At 41.8% G+C, this 23,745-nt stretch overlaps 1 protein-coding gene across 1 annotated transcript in view; it reads left to right on the plus strand.

Moving 5' to 3' along the window:
• LOC124164539 (succinate dehydrogenase [ubiquinone] flavoprotein subunit, mitochondrial) overlaps positions 1–9,313 on the plus strand; it is a 41,502-nt gene extending 32,189 nt beyond the window's left edge. The window contains exons 11-14 of the mRNA XM_046541906.1: positions 121–315; positions 4,340–4,483; positions 5,706–5,819; positions 8,278–9,313. Coding sequence (XP_046397862.1) covers positions 121–315; positions 4,340–4,483; positions 5,706–5,819; positions 8,278–8,364 — 540 coding nt within the window. The 3' untranslated portion in view covers positions 8,365–9,313. The remainder of the gene's footprint in view (positions 1–120; positions 316–4,339; positions 4,484–5,705; positions 5,820–8,277) is intronic.
• The last annotated feature ends 14,432 nt before the right edge of the window (positions 9,314–23,745 follow it).

Consider the following 23,745-nt stretch of genomic DNA (forward strand, 5'->3'; position numbering starts at 1 on the left):
GTTATAAATGATAATAATTATTAATTTCATGTGAAGTCTCTTTATGATTGTTGTTCTGTTATTCATCAATTTATTTCTTAAGTTAATTTAATGTGGGCTTTAAATTTTGTATCTTAACAGAATGCTGGAGAGGCTACAGTTGCTAACCTGGATGCTACTCGCTATGCGAATGGGAGCCAACCCACTGCCGAGGTCCGTTTGAAAATGCAGAAGTGTATGCAGACTAATGCTGCCGTCTTCAGGACTGGTGAAACACTCAAAGAAGGATGCAATAAGATGGATCAGATCTACCAAATGGGAGTAAAAGATTTGAAGGTGAGATGATTACTGCCGTCTAATTGACATTTGTTCTGTGCTCAAAAAATTATAAATATTATGAGCTATTAAATGAGACCCTCAAATATAGTTTTATTGCCTTGGCATACTTTTTATTTTCTTCTTACTATGCATGCCATTAAGTCAACTCCTGATTTCTTCTAGTCATGCCCCTATCATTGTCATTTATTCAATTTCAACTGTATGACCGAACCTTCTCCAGAATTTCTAGAGTGCGAAGCAAGTCTCGAAGGCTTAGATTCTCAGCATGCCAAGTGTTAGTGGTTTTTTGATTGAATAAATTTATTTTCAGGTTAACCAATGCTGCATTATGTTGTTTTATGCCATTTTAAAATGCATTATAAATTCCTGATTTCTCATTCATATAATTCATTTGAACTGAATTCTTAGCATTTCATTTTTATGTTGACCATGTGTTATGATTACTTTTTAGTTCCTTTTTTCAAGTATACAGTAGAACTTGTTTAGTACGTTTCTGAAGGGACCACAAAAAATGAACGTACTAACCAGGAAAACGTACTAACAAGGAAAGTAAATAATAGCAGTCGGGGTAATGGCAATCTGTGGAAAAGTCGTCATAATTACAATTACTATGGGTAGTTCTCATAGGAAACGCATTCAAGATTGCCTTCCTGAACTCTTTTCACATTTAAAATCAAGAAAATGGGCACTACACTGAAAAACATTACCATGTGATTAAAAATCACAATGTTCCATAGATTTCCTGAAGACAATTACTTGAAAACGGCATCTATCTCCCGTGATTTATCCTATATATATACTTATAGAAAGAGGACAAGTGATGCTAAGTCATTTCTTCTTTCTCACAGCATTCTCAGAGAATATAACAACAACCCTGAGTATGTCAATTGGTTGTTTTTATAAATCATATAAATTGGACAAAATTATATGACCTTAAAATTACGGCAACAGCCGTACACATTCGCTTCTGGAATGATACCATATCGATTGTTGTTCGATCGATATATCGATTGATAACACACAGGATTATTAGATTACGACATAATTACAAGAAGATTTTATATTATAGTTGAAATTTACTTTCAACATTTATCTAATGTCGTCTGCTTCCATTCCGAGATCAAGTATTTTTAAGCTAAGCTTCGCATTGAGATCCAGAGCATCGTCTGCTCCCAAAACGGTAGTCAAGAAAAATATGCACGTACTCGACGTCGAGTTTACGGAGTACGTGCAGTACTGCTTTAGATAAAGTGGGAATTGGATAAGACTCATTTCTTCATCATGATAACTCGTGCAATAGCAACAATTGAGCACTCGCGAAATTTGTGCGCAGCAGCGGGCACTCCAAAGGCTACCGAAGGTGAGGAGCTAGGGGTGGGGAAAATTGGGGCTTCTCATTGGCTGTAGTTTTTCATAGTCAGACATTCCCGAAAAATGACCACATTTTATTACTCATCACGTCACAAAAATTGCATTTGGATAAATCACGGTCGAAGAAAGAGATGTGTTAATGGCTAATAATAATAAATTCAATCATGAATTCGGAGGTTTACGACCCTTAAGAAGATATTAGAGAACGAATTGCGGGTTGCGTCACGGCAAGCAATTGAGAGTACTAACCAGGGGCCGTATTCTGTAACTCCAAACCGATCGGTGCGGCACCGATTCGTCGGGTGCGACGTCACACCGACTCCCGGTAAGAAGTCGTGCGATTCTGTACGAACCCAGTCGGTGCGGCACCGACGAGAGGACGGGAGATCGTCGGTAGCCGTACCGACAGCAAAGAGGTGTCGGTACGGCCACCGACTAGTGGGTTTCATGAATTCCCCGGTGCGCATTGTACGTTTTATTTTGTTTTTACCTCATCACCGAGTAAATAATGAGGTTTTCTCCAATGTTATCTTTTTCTGCCCCTTCGAATACGCCTCTATAATTCACTGTGTCATCATCTATATTAATTACCTTGACAGAAATATAAGATAATGGTTAATAAAAATGAGGTTTGCTAACATATAATGACTTTCTCTCATTTATGTTACCGCACTTTCACTCGCTTGTAATAGGCTTTATTTCTCTCTATCATCATTTATTTGCTCCGTTGACATAAAAAAGATATTTTTGATTAAATATGAGTTTTGCCGCAATGTTATCACTTTATATCACTCTGAATAGGCGACTGTTATTTCACTCAATCATCAATTTGGCGTTTCTCTCGGCATAGAAATAAGATCTTTTTATTTAAGTATGAAGTTTGCCACAACGGTATCAGTTTCTTTCATTTGTAACGGGCAACTATATTTCATTTCATCATCAGCCATTGATTCCCTTGACGATAAAAGAAGATATTTGTTAATAAGTATGAGGTTTACCGCAATATTATCATTTTCTCTCACTTGGAATGCGCAACTTATACATATGCATTTCACCCAATCACAATTTATTTACTTCCTCGTCATTACACTTCTTTTAATTGCACCCAGCTCCATATTTTTATAACAATTTCCTAACTTGTTCCTCTAATATTACATTTGCATTTGAATCCTACGTTCACGTTCCATGGTATGCTATTTTCGTCTGCTACGGTGCCAATGGCATAACCTTCCGTTGATAACATTTATACGGAACTTAATTAATGACAACTATATTACCAAATCATGAATAAATAGCATTATACGGAACCAATATTTAAAAAAAGAAACTACGATCTCAAGGATAGTTTCAATAATTCATTCCAGCAACAACAATCTCCATCACATACAAACTTTATTGTGATGTTGTAATATTGTTTCCTTCGATTCTGTAGATACAGCATTACTACCACACATTATATAAGCATTGTCAACAACTTATCCAATATCGTTTATCTTAATCTAGCAATAAGTCGTAATTTCCGCAAATAAAAAGATTGAGAATGACGACAACAAACTGTGCCAATGAGTCTTCACTTGTTTTTACCCTTCTCTCATTGGTGGAGACACGTGAAACTTCGGATATATTCGGATTTTCCCTGTTTGGGAAGGAAGGGGAACCGTACCGACTGGTTTGAAACCGACGACCTTACAGAATCGCTGAAAGTGTCGTCGTCGGTGCGGAATCCGTTGTCGGTACGGTTTGATGTCCAGTCGGTGGGCTTGAAAGGGAAACCGACCGGTGCGGCACCGACGAAATACAGAATACGGCCCCAGGAAAGCGCAATTTTTTCAAACGTACTAACCAAATACTTTTGCCTGTATTTTGTTCGGATGGTACCGGGACCGAGAGAAATCGCCGTACTAAAGTGGAAAACGTATTAAGGAGGAACGTACTAACCAAGTTCCACTGTACTTGTAAAGCAAGAGGAGAAAAAGCAGCCTTTTTTAAAATTGGAGCTATTTTTCAATTGTGCTACCAATGTTGAACCTGAGAAGGATGAAGCTTGTGGTACATTTTCTTGGCTACGAAAGATTCCATAAAGTACCCTTCAGGGTCATGTCACTGTGCTGTAGACAGTAGAAACATCCAGGAACAGTGAGCTGTTTTATATCATTATTGGATTAGCATAAATTTTCCACTAGGATTTGGTCGCCCCATTTTTATGCTGTTGTAAAACCATACACATAAATCATTTCTACTTGGCAAATTCTTTTTTCACCTTTTGAAATTGTATGAAGTGCTTTCCAAGCGAAAACATGATTCAAACAAAAGAACCCTAGTAAACAGACTAAGTTAAATGTTGGCAACCACGCTGCTATTCCTTATGGAGTGAAAGATAGGCTGTTTATGATAACTTGGCAATGTGTTCTGGATCTCACTACTAATAATGGTAAACCTCTTTGGAGTGAGAACTAAGTCTGATTTTTCACATTTATATTTTGAAGGGAAAAGATAATTTCAAAAATTTTCACTGAGTTAGACTTCAGAGCCTCAACCTCTCATTTCCGTTAAGATAATTTCACTATAGTGATTTTTATCTTTCATCATGATTTGCAATTTTCTTTGTGAATGAAAGTAAATATCTTCAATGTGTCACTCCTCTTTTTAGGTGGCCGACCATGGCTTGATATGGAATACAGATTTGGTGGAGACCTTAGAGCTGCAGAATCTCTTGCTGTGTGCCATGCCCACTGTTTATGGTGCTGAAGCGAGGAAAGAGTCACGAGGGGCTCATGCCAGGGAGGACTTCAAGGTTCGTTCTCCTCAGTGTGCTCCGTGACACTGTGTTGCCTGTCATTATAAAAAAAAGTGTAATGTAATTGATTTAATGAGAATTTGGTTATACTGTTTTGTTATTCGTACAGTCACTTATGCATTCTTGCATAAGCTCATTTTAGTGAGAAAGCTATGTAGGAAGAATCATAATATAACAAGCGATTGGCAGTGCTCTATCAAAAGACCTATTATTTACAAGTAAAAAATATTGATATAGCCAGGCTAAGGAGTCCTTGCCACAATATGCAATCGGTATTACAAGGTGTATCTCTTCAGAGCAGTGCATTGCTAGTTAACTTGATGGTAAATTGAGTCACCCATGTTACCAGTGATGGCAGAAATAACTACTCTGAAATGTCTGTATAGTTTTTATTTTGCCAGCCATTAAATGTCTTAATATCGTAAATACAATTCATGTGACTGCACCGCTTAAGTTGGTAGGCACAACTCAACTGAAAGACCAGCTTTAATTGAAAGATCTGTCATATAAAGGCCATTATATATTCATGTGAGGAGAGGACTCAGTCCGCATGACAGATCGGGGAGTGTGGCAAGAGCTCGCAAAGGCTTTGTGCTGTGCTGTTGGTACCATGCCCTGACAGGAGTGAGAGTTAGACTTGGCAGAGTACTGGACTGAGTGGTACTTTGCAAGGCTGATTGACGCTGTGCTGGAGTTGGACAGGTTTCTCGCTGTTATCTCATGTTTTCTAGCAGTATTCTTAGTCCACTGCAAGTTTGAATCCAATATTTTTGCCACGTCTACACTATGAATGGCCTAAATTTTGCCTTAGTATGGATAAATTGTCCAAGTCTTGTTGCTGATGCAAAGTATTCAAAACCAGGCTGTTTACACAGCCAAATATGGACAATCATAGGTGATAAATGTTTTGAATAGTTGTTATAAAAGTAGGGAAATTTAGTGGGGCAAAAAAACATTGCCTTTGGTCTGGATGTATGCTTACATTTATCGGATGCTCTGTCCCTGCACGACTCCAATTCCTGTATAAGTGTTAGCAATAGGTATATTGGCAATTATTTGCTCCACCTCCGGTAAAGCGACAATTCACTATAATGAGTGTTTATTTGAGCCCCATAGGGTTTCGTTTTATCGAGGTTGTACTGTAATTGACATCATTTGAATTATGAGATATTTTTGTGATACAGTGTTTTAGACGTATTTTCGTTTAATTACTTTGCAGGACAGGATTGATGAATTTGATTACACAAAACCCATTGAGGGACAGAAGAAAAGAGCGTTTGATCAGCACTGGAGGAAGCACACCATGGCCTGGGTTGACCCAGCCACTGGAAAGGTAAGGAGGTGCCTGCCATGGAATTGGTGGATCTAGTTTTAATGCAGCTGGTGATTTTTACAATGTTTTTGGGATGTTAATATTTCTGCCAGCCATATAATTAAGTGGAACAGTGGAGCCCACTTATAATGAACCCGCTTACAATCAAGTCCTGGTTTTAATGAAGTGAAAGCCATCCCCTTCTAAAAATACTGTCTTGATAATAAAAATATTCTGCCTTTGATGGAAGTATACTGAATTGAGTCACTCTTATAACCAAGTTGGTTTCACGGCAACATGCATTTCATAGACATTTCACCAGGAGAAATTAAAATCATTAATAATGTAAGATTTAATTGGTGTTGCTCAATTAAGTAAGCTCTTGCTCTGTAGTTACATCGGTAGTTTATGATATTATTGGCCAAAAGTATGGTTAAATTAATTAATTAATTGTGGTAGTGAAATCAATTCATGATAAACTTGTTAAAAATAAAAAGTTTTGGAGACAATTGATAAATGTACTTCAAAATCTATGAACTCTAGAAAATTGATTAAACTACAGTGGAACCTTTTCTTTACAAACTTCTAAGGAGTGACACCAATTTTTGAAATGCTCTCCAGGTATCTGGATTGACACAAAATGAGGAATGCTGTATGAAAGAACTGCTTATTTGTGGAACCTCCATTTATTGGTATGCTAAGTAGGTAGTGCGAACATGGGAGAGGTTTCACTTCTGTTTTACAAAGTCCAATGGGTAGATAATAGTCCACGGCAAATGCTCGAGCTGCCAAATCAGACAGTTGAAAAGTGTGTGGCAGCATTTTCAACCAGCTCCAGGACACTTGTCAGCCTCCATACTTCTTTTCACTGACTCTACGTTGCTAATTAAATACAGTGGAACCTCGATCTATCGTTTTTGGGGGGGGGATGGACAAAAAAATGATGAATGCGGGAAAACTATCGATACGGGAATGTTTGGCTAGGTTGCCTATGTCCCAGGAAACGCAGGATTTTAGCGCGTAATTATGATATTTGTTAAAGGATTCAAACAAGATTATAGCCAATTAAAGGAGTACTAGTACTTCATCGAGGCACTTAGGTCATATTGCTGATTTGAATAATAACTCTTTCAAATATCCTAAAGGAACACGCCACCTTGCTAAAAAATGTTTGCTCGCCACTTTGCATATACCATGCTATTACGGATTTCTCTCTGATGTAAATCTTCCTTTATTAAACCCACACAGAAAACACTCGCTAGTTTGAAGTCAACCCACCCTGGAAAGTACGGAACCACTCGTGCGAGGTGAAGTTCGGAGCTGATGCTATCGCATACGTCTTACGCAGAACATACTGCAGAGGGTGAAGCATAAACATATGACTGCACCATGAAATATTTGTCCTAAAGAGAAGGCAACTTACACATTGTTTTCTAATTAGCATAGCGCCAGATGAGTAGATGAATTCGGATTGCTAGTAAGGAGAAACAAAATATCCTGAGAAGATATCCCTCCCTCAGTAACTCTTACAAGTGAGACTTATAGTATAACTCGTAAATTGATAACTGATAATAACCTGATATCCTGTTTTCAGAAAAATGCGTCATTAACTGCCGCGAAGCTCAGCTACGAGGATATCGAGTTTTGCCAGAAATCACCATTGTATTTTTCCAACTATTTCCTTGTTTTAAATGCTTGAATAACGTTTGAAATAAATGTGTTTGGTCTCATTCTTATTTGAATTACATGCACTTTACAAGTATTTCAATCTAATAAAAGTATAATGCCAATTGCTGAAATTCATTTTTAGACACCTTTTGGGCTAATAGGTGATTCATGCAGCAGTTGACCTCCAGAAACTGGTAACTTTGATGCAGGTAGGCTGAAAAAGGTCAGTGGGTGAGAAAAGGGGGAGGTGTGAAACGTGTTTTTATTGTTCTCGTGTAACTTGATATTTTTTCGAAGCTAAGGTCTTCGTTATACGATCCCTGTGTGAGCTGGGACCTTTTTTTTATTTAGGAGAAGAGGAAAGCATCAGAGGAGTGGAGGTTAGTGCTTGGAGGGGGATAGCTTGGGAAATGCGCTAATGTAACTATCCCATGGTACTCAGCTTCTCCCTATAGTAGTTCAATCTCCTGGGGGTGTCTGTCGTTATTAGCCAGAAATAACACATTGTAAACACTCTCATTTTCGTCAAATGATGGATGGGGGAAAATTATGCGACAGGACCGCAATCTTCAAATGATCAATGCAGGGAAACGATACTTTGGGGAACAATGGATGTGGGAAAAAATTACATTGCCTTTATGGAACTTTATTTAGGACCAGGAACGGCGAGTGATGAATGCGGGAAAACGATCAATGCAGGAACAATTGATCGGGGTTCCACTGTATACATGAAATAGTTTGTATGAACATTAGGAGGCCACTCAATGATTATTTTTTTTGTCTTTCTCCTTGTAACCCATGTCTATTTCAGGTAACGCTGAAGTACAGGAGGGTGATTGATGAGACATTGGACCAGAAGGAGTGCAAGACAGTCCCACCTGCTGTCAGATCATATTAAGATCAGCCAGAGGAATGTAATTTTGTAGGAATGCAAAGGAGGCGGTGGAATTGAGTTGTTTCTCTTATGGGTGAGGTCTCCCTGCATACTGCGAGGAAGTGGTGCACAAAATTTTTGTAAATAAGCAATATCAATTGGTGCTCTACTAGTTGTCTTTGATATTGTTACGAATGATGTTTTATGTGCATTAAAAGCCCCACTCACTGTCATTTACATTACCTGAGCTGCCAAAATGACGGAGTAGATGAATTCAAAGTGGTGGTAGCCATCGTGGTTGTGATGCAGCTGGTTATGTTTTTGTGTCCTCATAGTGAAAAGTTATTAATTACGTGACTCAAATGCCTAATTCTCACTATCTGAACTGATGAAGTATTTATTTTCTCCCAGTGGGGATAAATCTGTACTTACTTGTAGTCATTTATGTGTACATTATTTATTGTCACTTCGTGTAAATTAAGTAAAATTCCTAAACCAATGTGTGAAAATTGTTTCAAGTATTTTTTCTAGGATAAATATATAATTTTAAAATAGAATTTATTTTACTCAGTCTTCAAGTGGCTCAAGAGTTTCATGAAATTTGTGATGTATTTGCTTTATCATGATTACACAGTGTTTCCCTCTAGGTTTCAGTGATCATATAAAGAATTATGTCATATGATACACTTTGAATTGCATCTGGAGTATGTATTTTGCTGCTGTAAAATTTTTGTATATATCATACATATGCATGTTGAAGAAAATGACAATCATCAGGAACTTAAAATGGCATAGGAATCTTTTTATGGCATAAAGATTTTATCAAACATTTGGCTAAAATAGTTTTCGTCGACTGCAACTGAGGTTACTACTGAGTTATGTGATAGTAATCAATGTTCAGGGAATGTGTTGTTAATGTAGTTGTCTGTATTTTGGCTTCTTTGAATATTACACCACATTTTTGTCTTTCAAAGCAAGTATTACTGTTGAAATGTATTGCCAGTATGTCCAAATTTCATTATGATGCCTGAATTTCCCTTCTTTGGTGCTATCATTGAGGTGCATATTATTTGTCAATGCATTCCCTTCCATTATCTTCCATATTTTGGTACGTTTTTAGATTTGGAGGCAAACGTGTACCCAATTGGTCATTGTGTTAGAAAACCTGTTATTTCAGTGCTTCGGTACCCTTAGAAAATGTTTTTGCATGATTTTTTAGAGTTGATATTCCACTGAAACCAGAATATGAATGGGCTGCGCAATGCATGGAAGAGCCGTTCATTTCCTTACTTGATTACTGGCATTCATGAACCTAATTTTTTTATTTTACTTTGACCTTATTATATCAGCAATTATTTTATCCAGTTCTCTAGTTCAAAAATCATTAAAATATTTTTGCAGATTCTGATTGGAATAATTTGATATTTTGTGTAAAATTATTGATCATCACCATAAGAATACAGAATAGATGTGAAAGCAATAACTTGAATTGAGTGTTTTGAGAGAATATCATTAAAAATTAACAAAAAATCTATTCACCCACTGCATTCATAAGAGGATATCAAATATATTTTGATTCACATGACTTTTTCTAGGAAATAGGTGACATTAAAATTTTATTAGGAGCAAAATTTTTTTTCCACTTATTGGTATTGTGATGATATGGTTTAGGTAATTTATCACCCATTTACAGGTTTTGTTCAAAATACAGATGGGGAACTCCAATGGTCATAATTTTTTCGTATCATGGAGGAATGTCTCATGAGTTATGGCCATTAAACTTTCTACAATCAAAGCAATTGTTCAAAATTATGATAACTATCCTGAGACTAGAGCCTTAGAGCATTTATCATCTATGTGTATTAGTAACAAAAACGTTTCTCATGATTTATTAATCAATATCATCATCAATCATGAGATCAAGTCAAAAATCGTGACATTGGTTTAATGCATCTCTCCATTCCCATTACCCATCAGTTTGTCTTTTCATTGTGATGCATTTCTTCTCCTTTATCTCCTAAATAATCCTTTAGATGTAACTCATTTGGGAACATTCCTTTCCCTCCTTCGTGTCCCTCGACTATTGTTTTCATCAGGTCTTCATGTCTCATGATGTGGGCAAGTAAGCTGCCCCTTAGGGTTTCCTTTGGGATTTTAGAAAACTTCTCCTTTTACCAACTCTTCTTAGCATTTCCTCATTAATTCCTCTGTCATTCCATATTATCTTTATCTATCTTACACAACACCATATTTTGAATGTTTCCACTCTTGACTTCTTAGCTGCTGTCGACAGTCAGGAGATTTTCTCTGATGGAGAAACATACTCTGTATGTAGCAGCTGATGAATTGTTTCATCACTTCTATTCTTGTATTCTCAGCAGTAAGTAGACTCTTCTTTTTGTAGATAGCCCCTCACCTGTGCTATTGTACTATTTCATCCTTGTTTCGCCCATTATTTCCTATTTTAAAGTTTTTCGTTGCCTTCTCTCTATTTGCTGCGTACAAATATCTTATTTTTTTTAGTTTTTTAGTTTGTTTTATTTTCAGCTGATATCAAGCCATTGTCCTTTCAATATTAATCAAAGTCTTCTTCAAATCACTCTTTGTCTCGGTTATGATTACTTTATTGTCAGCAAACTGCATCGCATTAAATTTTTCTCCATGTACATTGATACCTGGAGCCTTCTCTTATATTTCATTGAGGCTATCTTGAAGTAAAGATTAAAAATGATGGGGGACAGTTCACACCCTCGTCTTACACCTGTGGTAGACCCGTATCACCCAGGAATGCCATCACTTTATGTCCACGACTGCTTATTTGATGAGAAAACTTGGTCATATTACTGCTAGCCTCTGATCTAGAGGTTGGCTCACCGTCCGCAATCCTGTGGCTTACAGCTTAGCCATGAAGTTGGCCGGAGAGTGAAGTCATTCTATTAGTTGATGTGCGTACCAAGTGGCTTTTTAAATGGAGTATGTGCATTGCACCCCTGCGGGTTGGGGGATGAAGAGTACCCCCGCAGTATCCCTGCTTGTCGTAAAAGGCGACTAAAAGGGTTTGGTTAGGGATGTCGTTCATATCCCTCAAAACGGAAGGTTGGTTCTCAACAGTGTAATAATAGTTGTTGAACTAGTAAGAAAAAAACCTGTTAACTTCCCCTGGATGATCTAAGAAATGAGTGTGGCTTCGTCGTACTATTGGCATCATCAGGTGAGCAATTTACAAAACTGATTGGTTGGGAGTCTCATGCTTCTGTAGGCAACTCCAAGAGAAGCATGAATCACAGCTAAGGCAAGGAACTGAGGAAGGGGAGAGGTGAACGGAGTTTGGGGCCAAAGGAATATATCGATGGCTAAGTTCTAACAACACGTGTCTCAAAATTAGCAACCTTTCAGGAGAGCAAAAGAAACGATTTATATTTTTAATGGTACACTGAAATTGAAAACAAAAAATTCATAAAACTGAAAGAGAAGCATGCATTTGCAAACAAAGAGTTGCTTTTTGTTTGAATTTTATATTTCTAATGCCATCACACTTTGTTTAAGATGCCTGTCTCAAACCGGCCGAATTTTGAGATAGGTGTTGTTAGAACTTAGCCATCGGTATGTAGCATACAAGGTATGCTGGCCACGTTAATAATTATTCCCAAAATTACGTGTGTGAAAAACATAATTTCTGGCAGTAGTAAAGTAACTTCCCAAAAGAAATGTTGCATAATGAAGATTACCTGTAAAGGGTAATAATATTTATTTGCCTAGTGGATCGAGTTACAAATTTTGAACACAATACAATGCACGTCAGAAACTAATAAAAGTAGTAAACTATTTAGAAAATGGGTAACACTGTCAAACAAAAGCTAAGTGCAGAAAGGAGTCTTGGGTTAAGGTCAATACAGAGGTCAAAGGTCATAAAGTTCAACGTTCGGCCATCGTGAGAACCAACGTGTCGAACCATAGGTTTTAAAGGATCTCAAAGCAGTTTATAGATCCCTATAGTTGATTTTTTGACCTCCGAAGGTCATAATGGTTAAACGTCATCATTACAACCAACATAAGGAACCATAGGTGTTAAAGGGTGTCTAAGTCAGTTTCACTGTTCATGGATCCGTATTGTTTTTTTTTTACCTCTGATGATCGTAATGGGGATCAAAGGTCATAGAGTTAACCGTCACCCTTACAATCAACAAGTGGAACCATTGGTTTTAAAGGGTGCCCAAGTCAGTTTTTTAGTTCAAAGACCCATATTGTCGTTTTTTTTACCTGCGAGGTTCGCAATGGGGGTCAAAGGTCATAGAGATATGTTTTGAAATGTCAGTGAAACCAATGTACCTAACCAAACGTTTTGAAGGGTGACCAAGTGAGTGGCGTAGTGCACACATCCACTGTCTTTTCCGGCTAGCCTCACCTACCCTTCCCCTTCCAACCATTTCCCCACCCCAGAGGCGTCGTCGGGCTCCTACCGCGGCGGCGCCTCTTTCCTTTTCACTCCCTATCCTCCCCCTACCCGGGTGATCGGGCGAATCAGCACGATTGCTGCGTCCCGGCCCCGGTGCGTTGCATCCTCGCAGAGCTCCCCTGAGCCCTCATCACTCTCTGTGCTACGTACGCACCTCCACCATTGAACCATCCTCGCCAAAGATGTCCTCCTACTCACCTTCCTCAGCAGGGGTACCACTTGCCTGGAAAGGAATAGTGTAGTAGTTAACACTGGAATTTAGGACCCCCTGATAAAATGTCTTCAGAAACAAAGAGGCAACAGATGAATGCAATTGTGCATTCACTTGTGCTCTGCAAGCAATGCTTTTCCTTGTAACCCAAGCAGGCGTGAGTGAGGGCAGTTGGTATTGAGTTCGATAGTCAAAAGAGTAATTGAAAGCTACCCACTGAAGCAATAACTTTTATTTTTATGTATCCTTGTGGAATGATGCAGTGGAGGTGTAACTCCTTTTCAACACCCTAGGTTGCTGGTTGTTTTGCTTTAGCCACTCTTAATGAAATACCATTGTAACATTGTGAAGTACAGCAAATGATGGAACTCCGTACATTTTCGTATGACTACGTCAACTCCGATGGATAGGTATGAGGCCTGACGATCACCGTCATCTTGGAACACTTCATAGTTTCGAAGTAATACGTGGAGATCATTGGCCAAGACAAGAACAGGATATGAAATTAGATGTGTGAAATACATACTAAATAAAATTGGTGACATGAAGTAATTGAAATGAATTTCCATACTGTATCGGTGCCAGCACCACTCGTCTTGCTAACCCCCACCTTTCTCTTCCCCACCATGTAATTAGTGCGGAGGGAATGTCATTTCTTGCGGCACTTATCAGCAGTGGTGTTAGACCTGCCCGTCGTGAAAAGTTATAAGAGAAAGATAGAATGGTTGGATAGTTGATGATTGATATGACGGAATTAAACATGAATATTACAAAATATTACAATTTGGCTACTTAAAAAATATACGGTGGCAAGCATCAATAAGAAAATTAAAGGCTACTCGTTCAAGATAATGTGAAGTCTTAAGACGACAGAACGGGAGAATTGTGATACAAAATAAGAGGCAAATATGACTTTCTCGTCAAAAATAAAAGAATTAAACGCGTAAAGGATACTCGATCGTGTGTGAGAGATGCAATCGGAAGGATTCAGTCAATGATGAGGGGAAGGGAACACTGATGAGGAGGATCTCCGGAAATGGAAAGATTCGTGAGTATGGTGCTGCTGCTGAAAGACTATGCTGTGATGCGGATCCTTACTGGATCCTTGCTCCTGTCACAGTCCATAGCTCTCGTTGACGTTGCACGGGAACTGCGTTGTCTCCATTCTGCATCCAGGAGTGTATTCCTCCCTCTGTGGATTATTCAGCAGTCAACCCCATAACGGCTGTGCCCGACTCAGCTAGTAGCACCCAAATTTCCATACAATTCCTCCGTCCTTATCTCTCTCCGTTGGACATTCTCCGTAGTCACACAATTCGTATGCAGGTTCGTCTACGAACTCGTCTGCCCTACATCTGCCTCAAGTCACACATTTCTGCTCCTTTTTATGTCCCATCAAAAAACATACGGTACACGAAATGCACTGTGGTTCGTAGATGACCACCTAATTAGTGCCAAGTACCCGCTGGACTTGAACGCCGCGCGGATCACGACCAACGAAAAAAAACGCGTCAAGGATACAAAAGAGGATGACCCGCTATCTTCGGTGCCGAAGGAGAACTGCTGCAAGCAGTGGAAATTCCTCCAGTAGTGAAGTAGTGGGGGTGGAAGAAGGGGGAACGGATTGGGGGGATAGGGTTGGCTCTGGTGATTTATGGGCAATATTTAGCCCCGGGCGGTTCAAATCCTTTTCGACCCAGATGTGGCCATCTCCCTAGTTGTTACCTCGATGGTTGTTGCTATCTCTGGCAGAACTTCGATGAAGGTGCGAGAAAAACATTTGTCGAAACAACTGTTGTGTCCCCGCACGGGGGGAGGAGAGTAATCTCTTCCTTTGGGGAGCCGCGCCCCCACGGACCCGAGCCCACCGAGGAGACAAGCTCGTTAGAAAACCCCGTCGCTCGCTCGGAGAGTGTCCAGACAGCATGTGACTCTGCTGTTCTGAGTAGCCGTAACATCTGGCGTCCAGAATCACCCACGTGTTTGCCGTGCGTGGAGACCCGTACGTGGGGGAGAAGGGGATCCTGGTGGGTGAGTTCTCCGGCACCCAGCTGGGCGTCGGAAACCCGGTATGGGCCGGAGTTCAACACCCCACTTCGGCCCTGGATTCCCCGAAAAACGGGCGGCCGAGAAGAGCCCAGCTCGGTCAATCGGCTCCTGGCGGCTGGGGAGCTTGGCGGCTCCTTCCGAGCGTACGCCAGGACGGGTTAGTGCTGGAGATATGGGGGTCTCCGTAGGGCGGCCGAAGGCGTGTGGGTTCGGAGGGCCCCCGCGCTGGAGGTTCTAACCCGAAAGAGACCTCCTATCGAAGGTAGTTTTCCAGGAAAAGATGGATCGGACCCAAACAACTATAGACCGATATCTCTCACCAGCTGCGTATGCAAGGTGATGGAAAGAATGGTCAACCGTCGTCTCGTTTGGTGGTTGGAGCGGCGGAACCTTCTTTCGGATATCCAGTGCGGCTTTCGACGGGGTAGATCAACCTCCGACCATCTCGTCAGGACTGACAGTTTCATTCAGGAAGCATTTCTCTTGCGGCAAAACGTAATTGGCGTGTTCTTCGACTTAGAGAAAGCGTATGACCGTGTTTGGCGGTACAAAATTCTGAAGACACTTGATAAATGGGGGTTTACAGGAAATCTACCTATTTTCATTAAAAATTTTCTGTATGCCCGAGTTTTTAAAGTTAGAATAGGTGAATATCTATCTACCTTATATCCACAAGAAAATGGAGTACCCCAGGGGTCCGTACTGAGCGTGACCCTATTTGCCATTGCGATAAACGATGTGACCGAGTGTATCCGCTCCCCAGTTATGGGCTCCTTGTTTGTTGATGACCTCGCTATTTTCTGCAGGTCATCAAAATTAACGAATGCCTCTAGGCTGATCCAGCTGACTCTGAATAAGCTCTCCGTTTGGTCTCAGAGGAATGGATTCCGTTTCTCTACTGAGAAAACGAAATGCATTCACTTTTACCGAGGACGGGGTGTACAAGCCCCACCGTCCCTATATCTCAATGGGAATGAGCTTCCTTACGTTGAGAACGCCCGATTTCTGGGTATGACATTGGACCGGCGCCTGAATTGGCGCGAACATTTCCGAGCTCTAAGAGACAAATGCTTCAAAGTTCTGAACATTTTACGGTTTCTGTCACATTCGACATGGGGCGCGGATCGTACCTCAATGCTTATGCTGTATCGAGCATTAGTACGTTCAAGGCTAGACTACGGATCGATTGTGTACTCATCCGCCCGTGAGACCTACATGAAACCGCTCTCGACGGTTCATAATACGGGACTGCGTTTAGCAACCGGTGCCTTCAGGACCTCCCCTGTCTTGAGCATTTACGCCGATACAGGAGAGCCTCCCCTAGTCAATCGCAGAGAGACGTTGATGTGCAATTATGCCACAAAAATTTTATCCGCGCCGAACCACCCCTGTTTTAACATTATTTCTCACCCACTGCTTTTAGACCTTTTTAACCGAAAGACAAGATCCACTAAACCTCTAAGTGTTCGCTTCAGAAACCTAATCGCAGAACGCAATTTTACCTTGCCCGCCACGTACCCCACTGGGTACAGCAACGTGCCGCCGTGGTTAATTCCCCGGCCAGCTTTGAGACTTGATCTTACTCGCTGCTCTAAATCTACTACTATGGCGGGAGAATACCAACAACTTTTCAAGAAATTCCGCGCCGAAAACTCCGAATCTACGTTCGTATACACTGACGGTTCGAAATCGGATACCGCCTGTGGGTGCGCTGTGGTATCCCCATATCATGGAGTCCTCAAGGCAAAATTGCATCCGTACTGTTCCATTTTTACGGCTGAGCTCACTGCCATTAGGATTGCTCTCCGATCCATTAAAAACAGTGTTGCGTCATTTATGATCTGTACAGATTCTTACAGTGCTCTCCAATCCATATCTCTTTATTCTCCTTGTCACCCCATTGTTCAGGACATACAAAGCACTCTGTTATCCCTGAGTAAAAAAGGGACCACTATAAGCTTCGCTTGGGTCCCTGGACATGTGGGCATACCAGGGAATGAGAAAGCAGACTCTGCAGCCAAAGATGCGCTCAGGTCTCCGGATACAGATTTTCAGTTAATGCCAGCGGAAGATTTAGGGAATGCCATGAGGGGTATGATTAGACAAAATTGGAAGACGCAATGGCTCGAAATCCAAAATAACAAACTTCGGGAAATAAAGCCCGTAATAACTGCGTGGCAGACCTCTATAAGAAATGTCCGCAGGGAGGAAGTGGTTTTAACACGCTTAAGAATTGGTCACTGCTTATTAACCCATTCATACCTCTTCACCGAAGAGAGAATACAGCCCCAATGCTTAAATTGCGATTGTCCACTAACAGTGCGACATATCCTGACGGACTGTGCAAGATATCGTACTGCACGGGTAAATCACAACCTCGGAGTCAACCTAGCTGAGGTACTAGGAGACACTCATGAAAACATTTCCCGACTGATAGCATTCCTACACTCAACTCGACTTTTCAATAAAATATAAATGATACCTCTTGTAAATTATTGACACGTTAATTTCAGAACGGGCCTAATCCCCTTTATCAATACCAGTCAGTGAGTGGTGCAAAATGGCCTTAGCCGCCGACGCACCCTATAAAATAAACACTACTACTACTATCCTATCGAAGGTTCCTATATCCCTTGGGTAGCCCTGGCGACCACACCGGATCTCGGTGTGGCGTCCCGAATGTGTGGCTCCGTGGTGGGTGGGGAGCCCAGGGGATGAATAAAGGGTTAGTCTATGGATCACAATTTATCTCCACCTCCAAAAAGATCCCGTCCGGAAACGGGCGGGGGAGAAATGAAAAACAACAAGTTCTTGGTAATGAAAAGCCAGAAGGAAGGGGAAACGCTGAAAAAAGTGTCCCCCTTCTTAATCCGTAAAGTGTTATCTGCAGCAGTACCGGGAGACATAAAATCTGCAAAGAAGTTACGCGACGGGACCCTATTAATTGAAACATCGAACAAGGCGCATAGCGAGAAGATCCTTAAAATGAAGCTGTTAAATGATATCCCAGTGACAGTGGAGGTCCACCGAACCCTAAACACTTGTCGGGGCGTAATTAGTCACTACGATCTTTTGTATGTGGAAGTCGACGAAATAAAGCATGGCATCTCAGGGAGTGAGCGATGTTCGTCGACTAACCACAAAACGGAACGGAGAAGTAACAAATACCACATCCGTAGTGCTTACGTTTTCGTGCGATCGGCTCCCCGACAAGGTGTTCATAGGGTATGAATCAGTTCCCGTGCGACCATTCATACCAGCCCCGATGCGCTGCTTCCAGTGCCAGCGCTTCGGTCACATCGCAACGCGATGCGAAGGCAAGGCCACCTGCCCACGCTGCGGCCAGGATTCACACGGTGACTCCAGCTGCCCCAAGGGTCCGCAATGTGTGAACTGCGAGGGCACACACCCCGCTTATTCCCGCAAATGCCCAAAAATGTTAGAAGAGCGTAAAATAATGGAGATTAAAACAACAGAGAAAATTACATATTTCGACGCAAGGAAGAAGTATAGATCAATAACTGCCCCGACCTTCTCGAAATCCTTTGCTAAGGTTGTCGAATCAACGGTCACTAAGGCCTCAATTGGCACACAAACCGACTCTATCCCCAAGAATGATAATAGCACTGTAGAACCTGCCAAACCGGATAAGGCATCTAAACCGGCTGCTAAAAATAATTCCACCGCTGTGGGTTCCCCTAAAAGGAACCCAACCAATCAACCCACTGGCGTAACGCAAAAGAAGCGTGAGGTTACGCCACCCCCAACTACCTCCGGCGTCACAAAAGGTAAACTGAACCAACCAGAGTCAATGGAGGAAGACGAAAGTCTCTCGGAGACAGAGATCCTCCAAGCCAAGAAAAAGACAAAGAAGAATAGACTTAAGCGCTGAACATACCTCACGCAGTTCAAGTTTTTTATTTATCTTTAATCATGGCTTTTATTTTACAATGGAATTGTAATGGTTTTTATCGGCACAAGGAGGAGCTGGCCATTTTACTGCGTGATTTCAATCCAATGTGCATTTGCCTGCAAGAAACACATTTTAAAGCAACGGACAAGGGTATTTTAAGTGGTTTTAACGTTTTTAGATATGACGACATAAGTGGCCAACGGGCACACGGTGGTGTTATGATCGCCACTAGGGAGACCCTTCATGTCTCCCGGGTGGCGCTTAACACGCCTTTTCAGGCGGTAGCGGTAACGCTGCACGGCCCCCAGTCGGTGACTCTATGTAACGTATACCTTCCAGAGGGGGCACCGGTGACCCTTTTTTATTTAGACTCCCTTATCTGCCAACTGTCAAAACCCTTTATTATAGTAGGTGATTTTAATGCCCATGATACACTATGGGGTAGCTCCAGGGCACAGTGCAATCAGAGAGGACGCATTTTATCGCAGTTTTTAACAGTCTCTAACCTGGTTTTATTAAACGACGGAAAGAAAACTAGGTTCAATAGTTTTAACGGCAATTATTCGACTATTGACCTTTGTTTTACTTCGAGCACATTAATGGACAAATTTCAAATGAATGTTCACGACGATCTATGTGGGAGTGATCACTTCCCCATTACTATTAATAGAGAGGAATATTTTAACCCCAATATTTTACGTCCTAGCAATTGGAGTATCCGGAGAGCCGACTGGGCTCTTTTTAAAGAATCATTCAATTTTACATTTAACGAAGGCCGCTGTGGTATCCAGAATATTGAATTTTTGACAAACAGTATCGGCAAATGTGCAAATAGTAGTGTGCTAAGGTCAGGACACGCCCGTATGAAGCCTTCCGTTCCATGGTGGAACGACGATTGCGCCAAGGCTATTCAGGCACGCAAAAGAGCGCTAAGAATTTTTAATAAACACCCAACAGCCATAAATTTGGCTTCCTTTCGCCGTCTCCGAGCCAAAGCCCGAAAGGTGGTCAAAGAGGCGAAGAAAGACTCCTGGATGTCATTTGTATCCGGGATAAACTGCCGGACACCAGTGTCGCAGGTGTGGAAAAAGGTGAGGAGTATCTGTGGTGACCACCGTCAGCATGGAGTCACATACATTAAAAACAATGACAACATCGTAACCTCATCGGCCGCCATCAGCGAGATATTCGGACGGCTGTTAGCTAACATAAGCGGCAACTCCAATTATGAGGACTCCTTCCTATCCTTGAAGAGACGCTGCGAATTGCACACACTTTCTTTCGCTGATAGGGGGACACTGGCGGACTACAATGTCCCATTTTCCCTTTGGGAACTAAAATCAGCAATCGCAGCTTCCCGCGACACGTCCCCGGGGATGGATGAGATCCATAATGCCTTTCTCCGGAATCTTCCAGAGAGAGCTTTATTGGAAGTTCTTTTATGTTTCAATCAACTTTGGGCAGAGAGAAGCTTCCCACCGTCCTGGCGCGAATCTATAGTTATTCCAATTTTAAAACAGGGCAAGGATAAATCTGATCCGAACAACTATCGTCCAATATCCCTCACCAGCTGTCTGTGTAAGGTAATGGAAAGAATGGTGAACCGACGACTTGTTTGGTGGCTGGAGCGTCGAAACCTTCTTTCCACTGTCCAATGTGGCTTCCGACGCGGCCGATCGACAGTTGACCACCTTGTCAGGACAGAGAACTACATCCAGGAGGCCTTTGTCCTTCGTCAGCACGTTGTTGGTATTTTCTTTGATCTAGAGAAGGCTTACGACCGGGTCTGGCGCCGGAAAATACTCTTGACGCTCCACAAATGGGGATTTAGAGGCCATTTGCCAATATTCATTGAAAATTTTTTAAAGAACCGCACTTTTAAGGTCAGAATAGGCCGAGACTTATCGCAATCTTATTCCCTGGAAAATGGGGTACCACAGGGCTCCGTATTGAGCGTGACACTTTTCGCGATAGCCGTAAATGACGTGGCGGATTGTGTCAAAGCCCCAACGATGAGCTCGCTGTTCGTGGATGACCTGGCAATCTTTTGCCGGTCGTCCAAACTTGTATCGGTAGCCAGACAACTACAGTTAGCTTTAAATAACCTAGGCAACTGGTCACGGAAAAATGGTTTTAAATTTTCAGCGGAAAAGACCAAATGCGTGCATTTTCACCGGAAGAGAGGTTACTTTGCCCCTCCAGTTTTAAAACTGGATGGCAGACCCCTTCCGTAAGTGGAGTCGGCTCGGTTCCTAGGTATGACCCTAGACCACCGATTAAATTGGCGGGAACATATTCAGTTTTTAAGAAATAATTGTCTTAGGACCCTAAATATTTTAAAGTTTTTAACCCACTCCTCATGGGGCGCCGACCGCAGCATGATGCTTTTACTATATCGCGCACTTGTTCGATCCAAGCTGGACTATGGGAGTTTTATTTACTCGTCTGGCCGCGAGTCAATTTTAAGAACCTTGACGACGCTGCACAACACAGGGTTGCGGCTCTCAACTGGTGCCTTCCGCACCAGCCCGGTGCTCAGCATTTATGCAGACGCTGGAGAGCCGCCTTTGCAGAGCCGAAGGAACATCCTGATGTTAAACTACGCGGCGAAAATCCTAGCCTCAAGAGGTCACCCGTGTTTTAACATTGTTTTTAATCCAAAGTTTTTAAGAATTTTTATTATAAGAACGAGAGCCACTAAGCCACTATGTGTACGATTGAAAGAGTTCATCGAAGCATCCGGAATTCAACTCCCGGATGTAGCTCCAATCGTTTACCCCGATATCCCGCCATGGATAATTCCACATCCCAAAATTTATGATGCTTTTAACGGACTCCAGAAAGAATACTCCACTGCCTCAGAGTATCAGTGTCATTTTAATGAATTCGTCAGTCGCCATAAGGGCAGTCGACTCATGTATACAGACGGATCCAAGTCGGAAGCCGCCTGTGCCTGCGCAGTGTCCTCGGCATACCACGGCATCAAGCAGACGAGACTCAGCCCGTTGTGTAGCATATACACAGCGGAGCTTATCGCCATTAAGATGGCGTTGGGGATGGTCGCCGACGATTGCAACCCTTCCACCATAGTATGCACCGACTCAAAGAGCTCGCTGCAATCTATCGCCGCTATTTTCCCGACGCACCCTATTGTGCAAGATATCCAAATCGCTCTATATTATATCTGTAAACGTGGACGCCAAGTGTCGTTCCTATGGGTTCCCGGGCACATGGGAATAACAGGAAACGAAAAAGCAGATGCAGCTGCAAAGGCGGCGCTCACGCTGCCGGCACAGGCTTCGACTTCTGTAACCTATCAAGACCTGCAGATGGCCATGCGCGGAATAGTTCTACGGCAGTGGAGTGAGGTATGGACGAACGTAACGAATAACAAACTGAGAATTATCAAACCGGTTACGTCAATGTGGCCCTCTTCTGTTGGGAGGAATCGTAGGGAGGAGGTCATTATTACTAGACTGAGAATCGGTCATTGCGCCCTGACACATTCCTATCTCTTCACCCAAGACAAGATCCCACCTCGATGTGGCTATTGTGACTGTCCCCTGACTGTGAGACACCTCTTGACGGAGTGTGATGAGCATCATATTACGCGAAGCCGGACAGGCGTCAGGGGCAACCTAGAATTTATTCTGGGCGATGACCCTGGCCGCGTATGCCGCGTCATAGAATTCGTTAAGAAAACTGGTCTTGTGAATTCGATTTGATAGGCTCGAAGTTTACATCAATATTGTCAACAGTGCCGCACCAAACTGAAATTATAGTATATGCTTATGTCGCAATTTGATTGCGTGTGGTGCTAATGACCTTAGCTGTCGACGCACCCTTAACCCCAAACCTACTACTACCAACTGTTGTGTGAGACAGTGTGATTGGGGGTGGGTTCAAGAAAGGGAGGAGTTTTACAAGAGTGTCTATGGTTATTCATTCTGAAGGATTTAAGTGTGGTACATTCTCCTATGTAATAAGAGGGGCAAAAATAACAATGTTGCCGTAAACAACGTTGAGGGAAGTACAAGGCGGTGTGGAGGAGGATCTATTAATGACTGGTGAGTAGGGCGGATCGGAAAAATCGATTTTTTTCGAATCCATCTGGCCCAAATGAAACAAAAGTTGTCGGACCGATAAAAAATAAGGCCTCAACAATTTTAGACCCTATCCCCTAAATTGCATTTGAGCGAGGGTCAGGGGTTCACCTAGAGGTCTGAGAATTTTCAGGCCTTAAAATGATGGGTCCCACAACTGTTTTTCATTGGGCCAGATGGATTTGAAAAAAAAATCGATTTTTCCGATCCGCCCTACTGGTGAGGTGGTGGGGCGTGGCAGGGGGCAGCATTGGCAATGAAAAATACAGAAAAAGATACAAAAGAGACAATAACTGACAGATGTTTCAACGGGATGACCCGATATCTTCGGTGCCGAAGGTGAACTGATGCAAGCAGGCGCTTATTCATCATAATTAAAGTACAATGCAATGTGCTACAAAAATGGTCACAATTTGGTAAATTGTTTTATCCAAAATAAAAAAGTTGTAAACCTATACCATGTGTGTTTTAAAGGTACATTTTAATACGTACATAAATGTTTATTAAATACATTTTCTGCAATTTTTTATTTTGGATACACAAATTTACCATCTTGTGACAATTTTTTGTTGCACATTGCATTGTACTTAAAATATGAACAATTAATGAGCATCCCTCGTTTGTAGTAATTTTTTTTGCGAGGGACATCCTTACATTTCTAGTGAAGCGGCAC

This window comes from Ischnura elegans, chromosome 8, assembly GCF_921293095.1.
Source record: "Ischnura elegans chromosome 8, ioIscEleg1.1, whole genome shotgun sequence".
Taxonomy (NCBI): Eukaryota; Metazoa; Arthropoda; class Insecta; order Odonata; family Coenagrionidae; genus Ischnura; species Ischnura elegans.